The following is a 20,124-nucleotide window of genomic DNA, read 5'->3' on the forward strand; positions in this document are numbered from 1 at the left end:
AGAAGGGGCCAAAATCTAAAATCCAGCCTAAATCGTAGGCCGAATGGTTTACTGAACAGTCATAAACTGTCATTGTGATGGAAACGCAGCGGAGTGCAGTGATGAAAGCACGGTGCGGGCCACATTGCAAGGCCTGGCGGGACGGATTTGGCCCGCGGGCCTTGTGTTTGACACATGTGCTTTAAGGGGTAAAATGACTCAGACGGCGTCTGGAGAAAGGACAATGAAGTTGAATCTCATTCTTAAATTCATATGTATGGTGATTTGGTCCTTACCACTTCCCCAGATGACTTTTGTTGCCCAAATTGGCCAGTTTTACCAGCCAATGCCTACAACTAAAAAGTAATATTCATAAATTAGATAGACACTTCAGATACTGTAGTGGTGGGGCTTGCCTGGGATGGGAATGGCTGAGGGGGAGAGAGGGAATGTCAAGAAGGGAAAAAAGAAGACATAGGTAAAACTTTAGACAATAATAAAAAAAATTTTGATAGACAGGAATCTTGGGGTGACAGTATGCTCAATGTGTGATATAAGTAAAATAAACTCTCCCGGTACATGTCGAGTTTGGTTGTGCTGTCACACTTGGCAAATGAAAGATGTTCAAAGCCCCACAAAGATTTGCTATTTGCTGTTCCAGGAACGTCACAACACTCCTTGGGGGTGAACCTGTGATTCTAGGACAGAATGGCCTCTGCTTGGAAATTGCCACTGATTAGCTGGGTAGTTCACGTTTAAATTAGGAATAATTACCCAAGCAGCCCCGTTTAGATGGGTGCTGGCAGTAAGGAGGAAATCTGGCCAGTTGGTGGAAAATTATGGCTCTCATCCTATAGCTTTCAAGACTGAAAAATGGGGAGATAGTCTTGTCTGGTCAGGCGGGTGGATCTATACGCTCTGTTACAGCGAGACCACACATGTCAGCTAAGCCCATGAGGCAATTCCAACTCCTGAGTAAGCAGTAGCCCCTTTATAAAACATGATCTATCAGGATTTGCCTAAGTTATGCCCCCCAGATAGGTGGCTTGTGCATCTGGTTAAATTATAGGTGGTTTACAATAGAACTGAGAGAGTATTTCTGCCTAAGATCTGTTGCTCAAACAGTAAAAGGGGTCTTTCAGAAAGAAAATGAAGAGCTTGACTATCCTTATGACTAGCATGCTGTCCTTATGGCTGGCATTCTGTCAAAAGTATATTATGAAGGCCATTGGGTCAAAGGGATGAATAGATGAAGCTATAGGTGAGAACTTTATATTTTTTAAATAATAAATCTATTTCTTATTTACAACTTCATGTGGCAACACTATTCTCTTCATTTTATGAGTGAGAAAACTGAGCCACAGAGAGGTTAAATAATTTGCCCTGAATTTTACTTCTTGTTCATCCTGGAATCATATCAGCGCTGGGTCCCCTGTGCAGGGGAAAGTAGAAGGTGTGTCTTTGGAGTTTCCCTTTCCTGGTTCTTGGTGTTCCCGCTGTACTTGGAAGGCTGGTCCTACCTTTGGCTGACCCTCCTACTCTGGCTGAGTGGGCATTGAGGAAGGTCGCTTAAGTTAGTGTCTGGTCAATTTCCAAGAGAATTTTTGAACCCTTAGAGTGGCAGAAGGTGATAAACTCTGGAAAGCAAACAGATGTTCAAGAACTTACCAAGCTATGCTCTACCTTAAAAAGTTCAAAACATGGTAATTAGAAGTAGTTATGAAGACTATCCAAGAAGTATAATCAAATCCTAACCTAAATGGTAATGGAGGTTGGGATTTGAATTTATGAAAACATAGGAAACTTTATTAAAAAACAAACAAACAAACAAACAAACACCTCTTAAGTGGTCTTTTTATGTGTTACTCTAAATAATTTGGAGAGCAGAAGAAAGTTCCTTGCCTTCCTTGCCTGTCTTTCAAAGTAAACTCCCCTCTTCACCCACCCCTGAAACAGACACAGGGGATCAATGGTAGTAAATGCTCCCCGCCCCACCCCTTCTAAAATATTTTAAATGAATAGCAGCTCTCTTAAAATTGCTTTTTTCTCTTACCATTTCACTTTGATTTCCATCTTTCAGTCCCTTTCTCATCTTCGCTTTTCACCCTTTCTGTTCTTGTCTCACTGACTAGCCATCTTTAGTTATACATGTGGGTGGGGAGCTGTCTTATCCCACTTTTTTAGTATTTTAAGAGCATTTGATATCCTCCCAAAAAATGCTGTCTCATTATTTCCCAGCTCTCACTCCAGTTGAAGCCTATGCTCTAATTTGATTAATATAACTTCCCCATTTTCCACCCTCTTTTTCTGCCTGTCCCTTATAGATAACATATATATTCTTACCAATTGCTTCAAAGATATCTTTTCTTGGAGTTCTACCATATCACAATTTGTCAAGGTGTGGTTTCCATGTATTTATCTGGCTTGGGATTCATTGTGATTCCTAAGCCTGCAGATTCATGTCTTTCATCAAATCTGAAGAACCCTTTTCCAACAGTGCCTCTTTCTAACTTTTTTTTCTCTTCTTCTGACACATTTCTAGACAGATGTTGAAAGTTCTCTTACCTCCATGTCTTTTAACCTTTTTTTTTTTTTTTTTTCTTCCTGTTTCCATTCCCTTAGCTCTTTGTACTACATTTGGGTAATTTTCTTAGATCTAATTTTCAGATCTTTTTCTAGTTTGCTCTTTCTTTATTCAGCTGAGTCTAACCTATGTTATCTTCCTGTTGGATTTTAAATGGCATCTTTTCTGTTTTTCAATAATAGTTGAAAGCATAATTTTATTAATTTGAAGAAGCTTTATGTGGTTCTTATAAAATCTGACTTTTAAAATACTTATTATTCTTTCCTCATGTTTTCAATTTCCATTTTACAACTTTAGTCTTTGTAAACATTTTAATTTTGGTTCTCATAGTTCTAGTACCTAAAATTCTTGGTAGTAGTGATGGGAGGAGTGGGGAGTTCTTGATCCCTGTGTCTACTGATCCTTGTTCATGGTGGAGGGTTTGTGTGTTTTATAATTTTGATTGTGAGTTTTTCTTCAGGGGCTTTCCAGTATAGGCTCAGGTTGAGTGGATGTCCCTTCAGAGAGGTTTTGTGTGTGCTTTTGTCAGGAGCCCTGTGGCTATCATCAGCCTGGGCCATTTTCTATTTTAACTTCTCATGTAGAGGTGCTTATCTAACTGAATGGCTGGTGGTGTTCCTTTATTGAGATTGGAAATTTGAAGAGAACAAGGTTCGGCAGAAAGGCCATGAGTTTGAAACATCTAAGAGGAAAATGTCAAGAGGAATTTGGATATATGGATTTGGAGCTTAAAAAAGAGATCTTGGATATAAATATTTTCTTACAGGTGATCATAGGATGAGGTTTCTATTGAGAGATGATAGAGATACCTTGGCTACAGGGGACATGGAGGTTATTAGTGAATTTAATGGCAACTGTTATGGTGATGAGAGGTGATGAGAAGCTTGGAATGGGACATGAGGAAATGAAATGAGTAATTTAGACAATTTTCAAGAAGTTTTCCACTAAAGTTATGTAAAGCTTGAATTAATTTTTAAAGGAAATGTATAACTAATTAATTATGGTTAATTATGATTGGAAGGCAGAATCTTTTTAAAAAAATAAAAAATATCTTAAACTAGTTTCTTGATAGTGAAAAGATCACTAAGATGGAGACACAGGCCAACACAGAGAGGATTCAAGACACTGAACCAATATGCTTAACATATATTAAATAACTTAATCTCCATCATAACTCCATGAAGTAGGTACACTTATTATCTCACGCAGGACATGAGGAAACTGGTCACCAGAGAGGTGATGTAATTTGCATGATAGGAGAACAGTTTTAATCCAGACTGTGGAGTTCATGTTCTTAACCACTACACAATGCTGCTTCTCAAAATATCCATGCATAATGAAGTATTTGCATGTTGTAGCCAAGATACGGGCTCATCCATCTACAAATATTGAAAATGCTATTAGTTATATAATCACTTTGGGGCAAAAGAATAAATTAATGCTGACCCAAATACTTGTTAAAACTTCTCAGCTTTATATTATAGAGCGAGGCAGGCAGAATGGAAGTGTCATTTGACCAGCTTTAGCTTTAATCAGTGACCTTTAATAAACATGAACATTATTCATTTAATTGCACCTGTAATTCTGGTGGACTCATTTCTGAGGGTATACAGGTAAGTAAGCAGAGTTTACAGCAGTCAGAAGCCACTTGCATCTCACTGCTACAATGTGTCATTTCACTATCAAAATGTGAGTTTCATTAACAAATGTTCTAAAATAAATGACTTTTTTCCACGTTCCTGGGGGACTGGCTTTAACTCGAACATGTGTGTGTTTCTTTCCTTCCTAAGGATTTAACAACACCGACAGAATATGTGACAAAGAGTTTATTATCCGTAGAACAGCCACCAATCGAGTACTGAATGTCCTCCGTCACTGGGTCTCAAAGCACGCACAGGTAATTCAGTGGCCTCATGAATTATTTTTAAGAGTTTTTTAAATCAACTTTTTAAGTCTTATACATCAAAATCTTGATTGTTGAAAGTATTACATATGCCCACGCCCAACCATTGCCTTTTCTTTTTTTTTCTTTTTTTCGTAACTTGGATGAAGCTGAGTTGTTATTCTTTCTTTGAGCATCAGAGTGGCCATCTTGCTTAGGGTCCATCAAGTCAAGGGTTCCTCCCATATGCCTGTCTATGGGTTAGCAAGAATAGCAGCCCAGGGTCACGGGGTTAGGACACCTGTGTCTTTCTCCCAACCCTACCACTGTCTTCTCTGGTGCCCTGAGCTGGTCACTTGGCCTCTCTGAGTGTTAATTTCATCTTCTGAATAGAGGAACAACCACTACCCTCCTACCTCCTCCAAGTAGGTGGTGAGAGTTAAAGGCTATGTTGAATTGAAAGACATGAAAGGCATAAAGTACAGTATAAATATGTGTGACTAAATCCTTCCAGCTTCCACATTTCATTTCCCGACAACCAGTCCATAAGCTTCTTGCAGACGGGGCTTGTCCCATTCATCTGTGTCTCCCTTCATGGGGTTCTGCAATGTTGGGCACATGGTTATAATGGTCAAGTTGAGTTTGCATATGAATGCTGCTCTTGTTCATCCTCTCGGGGAGGTCATTCTCTAGCCTTTCAAGTACCCAACTCAGCAGAGACCGAAATCAGGGCTGCGTGTGTGGAGAATCCAACTTAAGGACATGTTTGTATAGTTCACACACTTCACGAGAATCCCTGGCTGGGAGCCTTTGTATGTCATTTGCATGATTCCAGATGCCAAGGTGTCTGCAGGCTCCAGAGCTGATGCTCCTGTGGCTGCTTTGTCTTCTGTGCACAGACAGGAGGGTGTGAGGCCACTGCCAATCTGCCCTGGACTCAAAGACCTGGAGAAAGGGCTGATGCGCAAATTAATACACAAGACAAGAAATATAAATTTGGAAATTATGGGGGAAGCCAGTTGTGAGCTTGGTACAAGGGACCAAGTTCCACTGAGTTTCCCTTCCCATCTGCCTTTTATTTACTAGAATAATCAATTGCCTTTTAGGATTGCAATCTGACATATCAAAGGTGTTGTTTAGCCAAAACTGGTTTGGCTCAGTGGAGAGAGCGTCGGCCTGCGGACTGAGGGGTCCTGGGTTCGATTCCAGTCATAGGCATGTACAATACATTGATTGCGGGCACATCCCCAGTGGTGGGTGTGCAGGAGGCAGCTGGTCGATGTTTCTCTCTCATCAGTGTTTCTAGCTTTCTATCCCTCTCCCTTCCTCTCTGTAAAAAATCAATAAAAAATATATATTTTTAAAAAGGTGATGTTTAGTAAACAGTAAAGAGATCACCAGATTTGGGGGGTTGCCTTCGGCTATTGAGTCAGCAGCAGGTAATAACAATGCAGAAAGACAGCCTTCTGAATATCAAAAACCCCATTCAGCCTTCTGACCGGACTTCTTGCATTTATATTAATTGCTGTTGATCTTGGCTTCTGGTAGGTCGGGGAAGGATTTAAGGCTGGCTACAGGCAGTTCAGATCTGTGCTCCAGACTCTGTCCAAGGCCTTGTATGTATGATCTTCAGCAATTTTGGTTTTCCTGACTTGTCTTATTGGCCAAAAAATTCTGAAAAGATACTCTGTCAACTTAGTTGAGGAATTTTACAGGCCACGGATGGCACTGATAGAGGGGCCTGCAACCGCGTCCACAGGTTACCACTCACTTCACCCGATTTGGTACCGTCTGAATGACAAGTGCTTGCGAATGAAATAATTGCTTATTTTCTTAATTGTGGACTGAAGGGGAATATTTTTAAAGCATGAGATAAGACAAACATTATCTACTTACATAAAAATTTCCTTCCCAATGGGGTGTATGGAGGGAAGTCTGCTGCTCCCTTTTTTGTGTGCCCATCTCCTTCATTCAGTAACTAATAAAGATTGAGCTCCAGAGTGTGCCCAAACACTGGGGTGGATATAAACATGAGCAGGGTGCCAGCAACCTCTGACCTCATGGAGCTCCCAGCCATTGGAAAAGATGCCTACAGGCAGATGTTGCACTTAGTGCAGTGGTCAGCAAACTCATTAGTCAACAGAGCCAGATATCAACAGTACAATGATAGAAATTTCTTTTGAGAGCCAAAAAACCGGCTTCTGCGCATGGGCCACAAAATTTCAATCGCGCTGTATGTGCATGCCCGCACGTGGTATTATATTTTGTGGAAGAGCCACACTCAAGGGGCCAAAGAGCTGCATATGGTTCGAGAGTCTCTGACTTAGTGTAATTACTAGGTGGCAGGCTAGTAAATCTGCTTCTGGTCATCTCAGACTTGAAGGCAGAGGACCAAAAGCCTGCACATCTTTAAGAGAGTTGCTAGGCCACTAACCAAGATATACGAAGGGCCCGTGAAACTGACCCTGGGAGCAGTTGTGATCACGCACCTGCGGGTGAGGCAGGAGAGCTCAGTGAGTGGGTGATTCCAGAGAGAGCTGTCAGTGTAAGTCCTCTACCTCCTGGGGGAAGAAGAGGAGCTCTTCCTTCTCACTTCAGCCAGGTGAGAGAAGCTTCTTGGAAACAGCCCCCTCCCCTCTGTGAAGGTGAAAGGTGTTTGCTGGGGCGAAGTGGAAAAAGGTGGGTGGTTGGGAATGAGTGGCATTCATTCATGCTTCCGTCAGTCAAACAACTGGGTCCATGGGGAATCAATTTGGGCTGCCCTGGATGCTGTCCAGGATGACTGCCTGGAGCGGTGGGGTAGACCACTGGCAGCCCAGCGCCTGGGGAGGTTGAAAGTGACCCACAGGAGATGGGACATTTCCTGAGTCAGGGTAGCTGGCCTTACGTCTCCAATAGAGAGAGCTCTCAGAATCCCGCCATGTGCCCCCTAAGAGGAAGAGCTAGTCACTGTCCATCTGCCACCCTCAGAGGAGCCAGGGCCGGCTCCCCCTGCTCCAGCATGTTAAGGACATACAGGGCTACGTCCTTAACCCCTGGATCCCAGCCTGGACCAGAAGCCATAGCAAGCGAGTGGAGAGGAGATGATGGAGAGAGAAGAATGGGTCTCCATGTGAGCTTCCAGTCTTGAAGCAGCCCAGGCTAGGAGGGGAACATCTAAGTCTGGACTGAACTGGACTTTCGATTACTATATTAGACTGGACATTTTGACTGAAGAAACAAGATGGTTCTTATAACTAACAGGCTCTGAAAGGCTTTGGTGCCTGCCTAAAACTACATGCAGGGTGGGGAAGGATGGACTGCGGAGCAGTTTAATGGGACCGGTGAGAAGTAGTGCTTCTGCTTGGTGTTTCAATCATTGTTTACGATACAGGAAGTGTAGGTAGCAATTTCACAGAGTTACTTTCCTTCAGGAGTCTGTTTTGTGCCACTTAACAAATGATTTTTCTTTGCTAAAGGTGGGTGTGGGGAGCACTCCCTCCCTCGAACAGCCACTGAGGACCTGGGCTGTGAGCAGGCTCCTGCGGGGCCTCCAGGGGTCCCTGGCCAGGCAGCTGGTGGAACCGAGCTCACGCTGTGTCCAAGGGAAGGGTCAGGAAACCCTGCTGTCCTGGAGACTGGATACCCCGCCTGACAGGTGGGTTAGGATGGCTGCCCACTGCTCCAGGGCCTCAGAGTGCAGTGCGGTTCCTGGGGCCTGTCCCCTGCCAGGGAGTGGGTGCTGAGGGGTTACCAGGAACAAGAAGAGAGAAAATAGTTCCAGTGTGAGATGCTGACAGCTATGAAATATTTATTTTTGTAATGACACATTGGTTGCCTACTGCTTCTGCCTTGCAGATGGTTTACAAAATCGCCACATGGGCAGATAACGGGTGGGCTACACTTGGTTAGTCTCATCCTCATCAGCCAGAGCCCACTGCTTCTAGTGGTCCACACTGCTTCCCGCTGACCTCTGCAGAGCGGCTAAGGAATCCCACATGTCCACCAGAACAAACCAGTGTTTGTTCACAAACCTGATAGCCCATGAAAGCAGCCAAAGCGAAATAGGGAATGCTCTGTTAACTGAATTAGGCCAGCAACCGAGGTTCCTGTTGGCTCCTCCTGATTTCAGGGGCCTGGTCTGGTGCTCACTTTCACACTTTGCCCACCTGATTTTATCTCCCTTTGTCCTCTCCTTCTCCCCTCAAGACAGACTGCCTTGGGCATCACCTTTCACTTCCATTCCTGGTGAGGACTCAGGTGAGGACAGAAATCTGGAACCATCAATTCCACCTGGATTCTAGTATTAGCTCGTTATTGTCCTCCTCTGTAAAACTGCCAGAATGATCTGTATGGGGTTCTCATGCACAAATAAATTATCTGTCAGATTGCTCTAAAAAAACATAAAATGTAAGAATCTATCGGCTAGATATGGATCTTCTTTTTGTTTATTTTTTAATCGTGAAGATAGATTTTCATTTCCTTACTCTTATTTTTTTTTCCTGTGCAGCCCAATAACCAAGTAAGAAGCTCCTAGTTCCTGAACTCCATGCCTCCGTTTTTCCTTTTATACATCTCTATTGCTATTCTTTAAACAGCCCCTGAGTTTCCTGCGCTTGTCTGTAACAGTGCTCATCTGTGAGACATTGCAACAGGATCGAAGTCAGTGTGAAACAGAATTAAATGGAACTTATTTCCCTTTCCCGTTAGTTGCCATGACGGACATTTAGCTTTCTCTGTAGAGCCAGTGGGATTCGTGACCCTTGGTGAATGGATTTCGCTGATGGAAAACACTGGGAGGCCCCACATGGGATTCCATGCACACCAGTCGCTTCCCATCTCTGTGGCAAGAGGTTCCGATGGAAGTGCTGTGGGCAGCCCTTGTTTTTCCCAAGTCGCATTCTGCACTCTCCTCAGCACTCTGGGACTTTGGAAGCACTTCTTTGGACCATGGCAGGCAGGGCGCAGTCCTCAAGCCCCTCCCTGGCCAGCAACCCATCACGTGAGGTCTATCTGGGGACCCCACAGAGCCGCAGAGCACCGGGGAGCTGGCTGCTCTGTTCAAGCCCCAGATTCCCCCTCCCTGTGGCCTTTCCTTGGTGTTCCTCTCCTGCCCACTCTTTGCCCAGTGCCGCCCACCTGTGCTTCCTGAGCGCTTTGCTCGGAGCTTCTACCCGGACGCAGGTCAGAGGCTCCACTTCCAGGGCAGCCCTGGGACTCTGAGCCTCTCCTCTCCAGCGGGAAGGGATGGAGTACAGCCTGCCTCCCAGCTGTCTTCATCCGCCTTTTCTCCCCAACTGGAACAGGGCATGGAGAACATTCTCCAGAGGCTTCTATTCGAGTGAAACTCAAAGATCATTTTGGGGACATACATTTTTTCTTTCTTTTTTTTTTTTTATATCAAGAAGCAGACCCTTTCCAAACATTTCTTTTCCCCTTCAATCTTTGTCATTGTCTTGAAAGCTGTGATCCATATCAATTAGCTGCCTATCTACAATAGAAACCAATGGGAAGCATAGCATCTGGGGGGCGACAGGGAGGGAAGGTTCTCTTTTTTTTCCTGATAAATGCTTTTTTTTTTTTTAAACCGATGGATTCTCTTTAGAGGCTTGAAGATGTAAGCGTGGGAGCTATCTGAGTTTAAGGCTGTGGGGCAGTATTTAAAATTCTTACAAGCACAGCTGTTCAGGTCTAGAGGCTGGAATTTAGCAACTCATTCAAATGCAGAGTGGTCTGTTAGAAAATGATCGGGTGGATGATATGCTGCACAGCTTTTCCTTCTTGCTGAGTTGGTGTCGTTCATTGCCATTTGCCTCTGCTGGGCTATTTTTGTTCGAACGTACCTTCCACAGTTTGCATTGTGCCTTTTCCCAGTAGCCTCCCACTTCACATCTGCTAAAATCACTGCCCAAACTGCCAGTTTAAGAAGAATTAGGTCGCTTATTACCACTTGTCTCAAAATCCAATCCCCTGCCCATGAACTTCTGTCCATTCGCCCCGTAAACATTGGAGGGCCCACCAGGAACACCTGTGGCTTACCGAATTTGGGGGTTCTTTATATCTGGGTTTTACTACCTTTTCCTGGTACCGAGGCTCTTCCATGACCGTCAGGTGCACGCTTCCTATGTGTTCTGTTCCTCTTGGACGGTTCTAGGACTTTATGAGCAAGTGTTGAGCAGCTATGGGCAGGCTTAGCATTACCTGGTATTGCTTCCTAGGGTTTCATTCCAAACTCAGTGCCTTCCCTTGTGTCTTTCAATTAGGCTGTTCTCTCTGTTGTGGTGAACAAAGAGGCTTTTGAAATATTTTTGTATTGTAGTTAGGTGATGGGAAGTGCTGGAAAACCCCGCCTGTCACTTTTCCACAGAGGAACCCTGATTCAGGATACAGGTTGCCCAGAGGTGGCAAGAAGGTCAGCAGGCTGGCGTTGGTGGTGGGTGGGCAAGGCCCACAGGTGCAGAGCAGGGTCTCCCTTGACAGCTGGTAGCCAGCAGGCCTCCCCTGGGAGGGGGTTACAATGTTAAAGTTCTGAATAGATTCACCTCCTTAAAAGAGCTGAAAACCACTCTGGTAAGGAGGCTTGTTACCTCCGGTTTATTAAAATGAGGGATCCCATGGAGGGCCTCCCTATGCTGTCAGGGTTCATTTGCATAGATCTTGGGATGATCACTGGGCATCTCGGTCCGGTTTCTCAGTTAATAAAATGGCCCCAGATACTAGTATAACCTACATGTACACCACAATTTATTTATTTATGTATTTATTTATTTTAAAATAAGTTTATTGATGATAACTTCACATAATTTACTCCCAATATTTGATGTTACAAATTTTAGGGTCTTTGAGATATGCAGGATCCTTGTATGTAACTGGCATAAATCCCATTATTTGTGCTCTCTTAATAGCTTTTGTGATTTCTTTTCGTTCCTTCCCACAGAGACCTGTTATGTGCCTCTCCAGTAAATGGAGAAATAAACTGGGACAAAAGCTGTTCATTAGAAAGCTGTACATTAGAAAGCTGTACATTCTAATAATCGACACGTTTTCCACACAAGACACACTTTAAAATATATATATATATATTTTATTGATTTTGTACAGAAAGGAAGGGAGAGAGATAGAGAGCCAGAATCATTGATGAGAGAGAAACATCGATCAGCTGCCTCCTGCACAGTCCCTACTGGGGATGTACCCACAACCAAGGCACATGCCCTTGACTGCCGCAGGCTGACGCTCTATCCACCGAGCCAAACCGGTTTCGGGAAGACACACTTTTTAAGAGGCTCCTTATAAGGATTTTCTATTGGAACGGGCAGGTCCTCGTTGCTGCTTACCTGTTTATACTGTGAACAACTTCTCCATAGCACTGCTCGAGGTCCTGGGTTTGGGCAGCCGACAGCAGCCATGAGGAAGTACGTAAACTTTTTCCTCCCGGGACTACTGCAAACAGCAGCCAAAGAAGCCATGGTTCCTTGGTCCTCTCTCTGCACCACAATTTAAATTAAATGTTCATCCCCTCTAGTCAAACAAGACAGAAAACAGTAGTGTGCTTTTCATTTTTCTGAAAATCATTATGTCAAACCCCTTATGTTTGAGCCTAACGCCTCCTAAAGCCCTTCTTTATGAGCCCTTTGCTCCACGTTTTAAAATGATTTATGTGGTTTTACTCCACTCTGCAGTATTTCTACTTTTCCTTTAAAAAATCCTGGCCATTGTTAGGAAATACATTGTACTGATTACAGTGAGAAAATTACTCTCATAATTCTCTTTACCCTCAAACTGTGTTTATTGAATCTGATTTCCCAGAGTCCTAGAATTCCCTTGGCCATACGCAGTATATTACTAACGATCACCCTGCTCTCCTGAAAGAATGAATGTAATTTCCATGATGTCTAAGCTATCAACAGGGATTCATTTTAAAGTGCTGGAGAATCTGATGTATTGACTCACAGATTTTTTTTTTCTGTTGTGTGATCTCATCTTGTTAATATAGACCCAAATCTCAACATCTCTATCTCAAATAGCTGCTAGTATAGGTGGGAAACAGTTCCCGACTTGGCATGGTAACCAGCTACTGTGTTATGTCTTGAAGCCCAACCCCACCAGCACTGACTCACTGATACCCACTTTTTCTGCAGAGTCTGTGTGGTGTAGCAGTTAAAGACCTCAGGCTTCAGCCAACACTGCCTGGACTTGAGTCCTGGGTCTGCCACCTGCTACCTGTGTGACTTTGATCACGATACTAAGATTCGTTATGCCTTGACTTCCTTGCATATTACATGGGAATAATAATGATGGTAACTTTGCTGTGACTGGGGGTTAAATTAGAGAATGAAGTTATTAAAGTACCACTTAGTATGTGGCAAATTCTCACTGTCTTGGTTATGATAACTGCTCCAGGCATTGCTCCCTAACCTAGAGGAAATACTGGCTTTCTGATCATGGAGTCAAGTGTTTGAGTAGCCTCAGTAAGATCTTGGTAAAATACCTTCACCTCACAATACGTATCTCTTGAGGAGGATTATGGCACCATCCATCGGTGATGTGTTCCCAAGCCTTTGCTGTGTGCCACTCCCTAGTCCTGGACACTTGCTCGGGCTGTCCCCTCCTGGCAGGGTTCAGACCTACATTTCCAGGCCCAGCCTCTCTCCTGTGCCCCAGTCAGGCACTACCAAGCACTCACCTGCATTTGGATGGCTCCTCCACAAGCCCCTCTCCTTGGGTTTCATGGGTTAATATTTCTGTCCTCTGCCCATCTGCCCAGACTTCTGTTCCCTCTCCGCTTCTCCCCTAAAGCCTCATGCATTGAGGTGCTCAGGAATAATAGAACAAACGAGCTAGAGTCTAGTATCCTTTTTAGAGATTTAAATGTCAAAGTCTCACATGTTCTGGTCTCTTCACCTTTGAAAGTAAGATGGGTTGTTTTGTTTTTCTCTAATCTTCTGTCTCCTTATCCCTGCTTCATGAATTGGAAAACAAAAACCACCCTAAATAAGCTGTTGCTGTGATAACTTCAGTGAATGCCTCGGGTCCTCGGGGTGCCATAGGGTTCACTCACCTGGAGCATGAAACTGTGTGAGATGAGTTTCAGCAGGCAGCTTTCCTACACAGGACCCTGCTCCCTGTGCACCAGCTGCCAGATCCAATTCCAAGGCGATGCCCAAAGCCAGATACTATAGTCAGACGGCCCAAGAGCGCCATCTAGTGAATGTCCTGAGTGCTGCCCATGCCATTTCCTACCGCCCAATAGTCTCGTTTCCTGCTTCAGGGCCTAGGGAAATACAGCCAAAAATTAGATTCTAGATAATTACAAAATGGCTGTCAGGAAGATTTATTATGAATAACCTATCTATGATTTAAATAGTGCAAGTGACTTTTAGCTGCTTCAGACTTCATTTTAGTGGGTAGTAGTTAATATGTTTTTGACTGGGACTTTTAAATGGCCAATTTTGCAATTTACATGCATGGGTTCAAAAAAGAAATTTTACTTGCTAGGTAGTACATCAGATGATTCATATTTTTAAAATCCGTTTTAGAAGAGTGTTTTGCGTGATTTTTTTTTTTTTTAAGGCAAAGTCTTGCTACTCCGAGGGTGATCGCATCACTCAGGGGCTCCTTAGAAAAGTGGGATCTCAATCCCCATTCCAGACCTGCTGTGCCAGAATCTGCGGTGATTTGTGGCCACATGACAGTTTGAGAAGTGCAGGTGTAAAGCACTCCTACCAGGGCCTGAAGGCAGACTCATGTTCCTGGTCTGAGCCACCCCCTCCTTACCCCTCTTCTCTCAGCCCAGTGGCCCCTGCTGAAACCAGATCATGGCTCCAGCCTTGTCTGTCCCTGGACCAGCTGAGAAAGAACTGAAATCATATGCAGGAATTCACTTTGAACATGGTAAAAACCTGTGCAAATGTAAGGGGAAATTATGAGTGAGAACTTTTATATTTTAGACTCAGCCATCGTCAGATAATCTGCTTACATTACCTACACCGGCGGCAGTGCGAATATTCACCTGTAACCATTTGTCAGACTCCAAAGAATGTTTGGGCAGATGTGACCAAGTTTTCAAAGGGCTCTCTCAGGCTAGTCTTCCCAGGGGTTAAATAATAAAATTATATTCTGTTTTTCAAAACAAGACCTTTCACACAATTCACCTTTCTAGGGTCTCAGAATGGGTCCCTTTGTAAAGCCCAGCAATAGGTGATTCATGATGCTTGTTGATTAAACCACTAATTAGCCTTCAACAAGGTCCAGCACTGGCCTGAAGTCCTTCACACTAACCTATTTATGATCATCAGATTATTTATATCATTAGGGACCTAACATTACTACAAAAGGATTTGATCATCTCACTAGTAAATATCAACTATTCATTAAGAAAAAGACTCTTGATGGCTGAGAAATCTTTGGTAGTGCACACAGATTGGAGTAGGTGAAATCATTAACTGTTAAAATGAAGGAAAGGGTGGAACAAAAAACAACAGCCAAGGCATTACTCTCTTCTTGCATACATTTTAAAAGGAAAATCAACAACCAACAATCTTCTGGACAATACAGGTGAAATTGTAGGAAAGCGTATTTGAAGTTCTATGATTGGTAAGGGGTGTTAACATCTGTATTGCCCTGGGCCCCCGTAGCTCCAGAAGAAATGGTACTGATGGTCAAACAGGGAAAGTAAAATATCGAGAAAAATGTATCATGCGGTTCTCACCAAACTGAGGTGCAAAAACATTCAATTTAAATTAGGTTAGACTTTGGCACTGTCTTCATTTTTTGAAATTATGAACTTTTTTGCCCTTAATTTACTAAATATAACAAAAGTATGTTTTTCTTAATTAAAGTGATTGCAATTAGTTTTTTAAAAAATACTTTTATTAATTTCATAGAGGAAAGGAGAGGAAGAGAGATAGAAACATCAATGAAGAGAGAGAATCATTGATTGGCTGCTTCTTGCACGCCCCACACTGGGGAATGAGGCCGCAACCCAGGCATCTGCTCTGACAGGGAATTAAACCATGACTCCTGGTTCATAGACCAATGCTCAACCACTGAGTCACAGTGGCTGGGCAGGGCAAAGCTCTTTACCCTCTGGGTCAACTAAAGAAGGCTTCTGGGGAAAATGACATCACTCCCTAGACTTGAAAGATGAATGTGGAGAGAAGGCACAGTGCTCCAGGCAAGAGAAGCACATATCTCTTTGAGGAATTCCCATCCCTGGAAAGCCTGTTAGAAATAACAACAACAGAGCCCCGTCCCAAACCAGGAAGTCAGGACCTCTAAGGGAAGTCTAAGATCCATACATTTTGTTTCCCACACATAGCTCCAGAGAACTTATCATGAGGAATGGTATCACGTATCACGGAGCGAAACCCTTCAAAATGGAAATGTAAAAATATCCATTTTATTTTGTAGGATTTTGAACTCGACAATGAACTAAAGATGAACGTCCTAAATTTGCTAGAAGACGTTTTGCGAGACCCAGACCTTCTTCCCCAAGAAAGGAAAGCTGCAGCCAATATCCTGAGGTAAAGGCAATTGCAGGTGCCTATTAATTACGTTGGTCGATTTGTGCTGTGTCATAGGAGATGAGATCCTACACAACCAGACACTGGGGGCAGCAGGGATTCTGCTCTCAAGGGGGTGGGGATTACCTGTCCTCTTCGTTTTCCTGCTATGTCGGGAAGACTTCGGGCTGAGCCACATAGGTTGTGTGGAGTGTGACCGTTCCTGTTTGTGTGGGCAGACAGCGGTTTACTGTGGAACCGAAGTGAAGGGGGAAGGCTTGAGGATCCTCCCCTGCGAGCCCAGCAGGCATCGGCTCTGGTTTCTGTCCTCGCTTGTGTGTATGAGCAGGTGGCAGCGTTTCAGCAGAAGCCTCCTGCAGCTGGCTGTGGATGTGCCACCCAGCAGAGTCATGCATTTGCTCGGCTCGGTTCACTGGTCCTAGACCAATTTTACTATCAATGTCTCAGGCTGGGATTTCCACATCATGTAGGTTCTATAAATCTGAACCCACACTTCCATGTCATAAAGGCTTGAACCAAGCAGGTAACAAGCTGTCTTACAGCTTCTTGAACTAATGGTGGATTTTTTTCCTAGTCCACGCTCTCTGCAGGGGCCAGACACCAGGGGCTTTGTGCAGACATTTCAGTTTCCACCTCCTGCACGGCTCTGTGGTCTGTCTCTGCTGGGAGGTGAGAAGTCAACAGCATCTGTCTGCCCTGCCTGGTGCTCCTTCCATGCTCCGACTTCTAGCTCCCTCTTCACTTGCAACCTTTGGAAAGAATCCCTCTCCTCTCCCCCCTCCCACCCCCCCCCATCCCCAGCTCTGCTCTCCTGGTTCTTTGTAATAAGAATGCTTATGTGTGGAGTGGAGCCCATTTTCACTCAGCCCACCAGGTTGTTCAGAGTCCCTCCGTGATGTGGCATTGACAGATTTGGGTTCGTAATGTTTCAACAATGGGCCCACAAGGCATTCTTAGCCCCATTAGCTCAAGATCTCATAGCCAGCCTTCTCTGATCTAGGAGTTGTCATGGGTTGAATTATATCCCTCCTCCCCCAAAATATACTGAAGTCTTACTTATTTGGAAGTAAGGCCATTGCAGATGTGATTAGTGAAGATGAGGTCATACTGGAGTCAGGTGGGCCCCTAGTCCAGTGGTCGGCAAACTGCGGCTCACGAGCCCCATGCAGCTCTTTGGCCCCTTGAGTGTGGCTCTTCCACAAAATACCATGGCCCCTGGGCGAGTCTATTTTAAAGAAGTGGCACTAGAAGAAGTTTAAGTTTAAAAAATTGGCTCTCAAAAGAAATTTCAATCGTTGTACTGTTGATATTTGGCTCTGTTGACTAATGGGTTTGCTGACTACTGCCCTAGTCCAATATGACATAAGAAGATGGCCATGTGTAGACAAAGATGCAGAGAAGATGTACATGAAGATGGAGCAGAGATTGGAGTTAGGTGGCTACAAACTAAAGAATGCCAAGGGGCTCACAGAAGCCTGGAGGCCATACTTAGGGAAGGCCATACTTAGGGAAGCATAGGAAGGAGACGGTCTGGCAGGTCCCAGAACGGAAACAATAGGAGATGGAACATTCACACTGTGAGGAGAAGCAGGGTCTGCGCAGGCTGAGCTGTGAACACAGCCTGCGGTGGCAGCAGCATGCCAGCAGCCCAGAGAGTGTGGTCCCAGGCCCATTGCTCCTAGTGCTGTTTTGAAGCTTACCGGATTTCTACCATTGAAGGAAACATTTTCCGGGCATGGAACTTGGGTTCCATTTCCATCTGGTGTTTTTAAATGCACAGATATTAAACTGGTCATACTGACCCATAAATGTGAGCGAAACCCAGGATCCTGGGGTGTTCGTTAAAGCTTTGGGATAGTCAGGAGACTAGAAGCAAATTCAGCCTCTCTTGGAACTGGATCAGAACTAGAGGAGACTTCACATCTGAAGGGACACATTTTGTGAATATCCCTCCTAGTGGATCTGAGTCATAAGTATGAGAAATAAAAACATACCATGTAGTGAAATGTAGCCCTCGTGAGCACTCAGGGATACATAAGCATGGAACATGTATTTAAACATATATTACATGAATAAAGCAAAGTGAAAATTGCTGTGATGAGCCACCCTGCCTCACACAGTCACACAGGGGTTACTTTAAGCTTCACTGGCATAGGCAGCTTGTTGCCCTGTCTGTGAATAAAAACCTTTGCTCAAGAATTTTGTAATTCTATTTAAAATATATTTTATTGATTTTTTGCAGAGAGGAAGGGAGAGAGATAGCTAGAAATGTCAATGAGAGAGAAACATCGACCAGCTGCCTCCTGCACACCCCCTACCGAGGATGTGCCCGCAACCAATGTACATGCCCTTGGCCAGAATCGAACCTGGGACCTTTACAGTCTACAGACCAACGCTCTACCACTGAGCCAAACTGGTTTCGGCAAGAATTTTGTATTTCTAAAACACCACCCCTCCAACATTGTCCGACTAGCTGGCCGCTGCAGTGTGGAGCTTTTTGTAGACAACTAAAGCCGCCAAAGAAAAAGAAACCACGACTGACTTCTTGGAATGTCAAGTGCAATGGGCTCAAGTTATAAAAAGGTGACCCCCAAAACCTCACAACGCCCCCAGAAGCATCAGTAGGCTCCAGGAAGAGAGAAAATGTTAACTGACTTAATAGGACCAGAATGTATCTCGGAACATTAGGGCAAGATCAGTGAGGAGAGGAACATTTGATAGAAGCTAACGAATTTCTTGACCATTTCTTTGGAAAGGAAGAATATAGTCCATCCTCATAGAAAATGTTTTTTCCTTGGGTACACATAGTTATGTGGCCACCGATCTCTTTCCAGAAAACTAGCCTACAGTGGAAAGAATGGCATACACTCTAGAAAACAATCACTTTTATTTCCTATGTGTCGGCCTTCTGTGTGATTTAATAGTCTTTGGAGAGAGAGTCGTGTGTACTTGTTTTTCCCCCTCACCTATATCTGTCCTTTACCCTATGAGGACTATTTCCTTCTGATCACAAATGCCATGGATAATTGCTGACAAGGAGACCACCCCTCCTATGATCTACAAGGATTCTGCTCCCTGATAAAGAGTCAAAAGCGTTTGTAACAGAGGAGGAAGATGAGGAAAGGGAATTGAGTGTGTTCTGTGCTGGACCTTAAAGAGGTGCCTCCTGTAAGCCTGATTACACAAACGCAAGTAACAGGAGAGCACAATTGGACCGAACCCTGGCCTGCTTAGTCAATTTCTTTGAGCTTCTGTTTCCTCATCAGTAAAATGGAAATGATAACGCTTACTTTATGACACATGAGATAGTTTGGCATGTCAAATGCTTAGCACATACCTGGCATGCTGTGCACATAGAACAACCCATCTCTGTTGATATTTTATTTTGGAGGATGGTAGTTTTGCTTTAATCAATTCAAAACACAGCAGAACTTCACAATATTGTTTCTTTTGAAATCAGTTTCCTCCCTCGGGCAGGCTACGTGCTTTGAGACTATTTAAATATTTTAATACTTTTTTTTTAAAGATATATTTTTTATTGATTTTACACAGAGAGGAATTGAGAGGGATAGAGAGTTAGAAACATCCATGAGAGAGAAACATCAACCAGCTGCCTCTTGCACACCTACTGGGGATGTGCCCTCAACCAAGGTACATGCCCTTGACCGGAATCAAACCCGGGACCTTCCAGTCCGCAGTCCGACACTCTATCCACTGAGCCAAACCAGTTTCGGCTATTTTAATACTTTTAATATGTGACTCTGCCTTCATTTTGGAAGACTTAAAATGCTTGGCTCAGATGGTAAGTTACATAATCAGTATAATTCTGGACGCTGAACTTGTGAGGGACAGGACGTATCCCTCCCACTGTGAAACCAGCACCCACTTCAGTGATAATTAATGGCTGTATTTATTCATCTGTTCAAATCACTTATCAAAAAAGAATTTAATCGAGAGCTGAATGGCATGTGTGGAGACACGGCGCCAAATCTCAGGGAAGTCCATCTGGGAAGTGGGGGCGAGTTCACCTGCTCATGTTCAGATGTTTGCCATGGAGGAAGTCCCTGAGCTACACGTGAATGGGGAGGGAGTGGCTCTGTGCTTTCCACCTCGGCAGGAAGAGGTCAGGTTTAGGGGACAGAGGATCACAGGTGGGGCACTCCCTCCCTCTGGATGGA

General features: G+C 44.1%; 1 protein-coding gene and 1 pseudogene across 4 annotated transcripts in view; one reads left to right on the forward strand and one right to left on the reverse strand.

Annotated features, from left to right (window-relative positions):
- RASGRF2 (Ras protein specific guanine nucleotide releasing factor 2) overlaps positions 1-20,124 on the forward strand; it is a 180,983-nt gene that overhangs the window by 143,782 nt on the left and 17,077 nt on the right. For all 4 annotated transcript variants that reach the window (XM_045571672.1, XM_036409182.2, XM_045571673.1 and 1 more), the window contains exons 18-19: positions 4,354-4,460; positions 15,834-15,946. In XM_045571672.1, coding sequence (XP_045427628.1) covers positions 4,354-4,460; positions 15,834-15,946 — 220 coding nt within the window. The remainder of the gene's footprint in view (positions 1-4,353; positions 4,461-15,833; positions 15,947-20,124) is intronic.
- Positions 11,188-11,903, reverse strand: LOC118702802 (annotated as a pseudogene).

Source organism: Pipistrellus kuhlii, unplaced genomic scaffold, assembly GCF_014108245.1.
Source record: "Pipistrellus kuhlii isolate mPipKuh1 unplaced genomic scaffold, mPipKuh1.p scaffold_m20_p_4, whole genome shotgun sequence".
NCBI lineage: Eukaryota > Metazoa > Chordata > Mammalia > Chiroptera > Vespertilionidae > Pipistrellus > Pipistrellus kuhlii.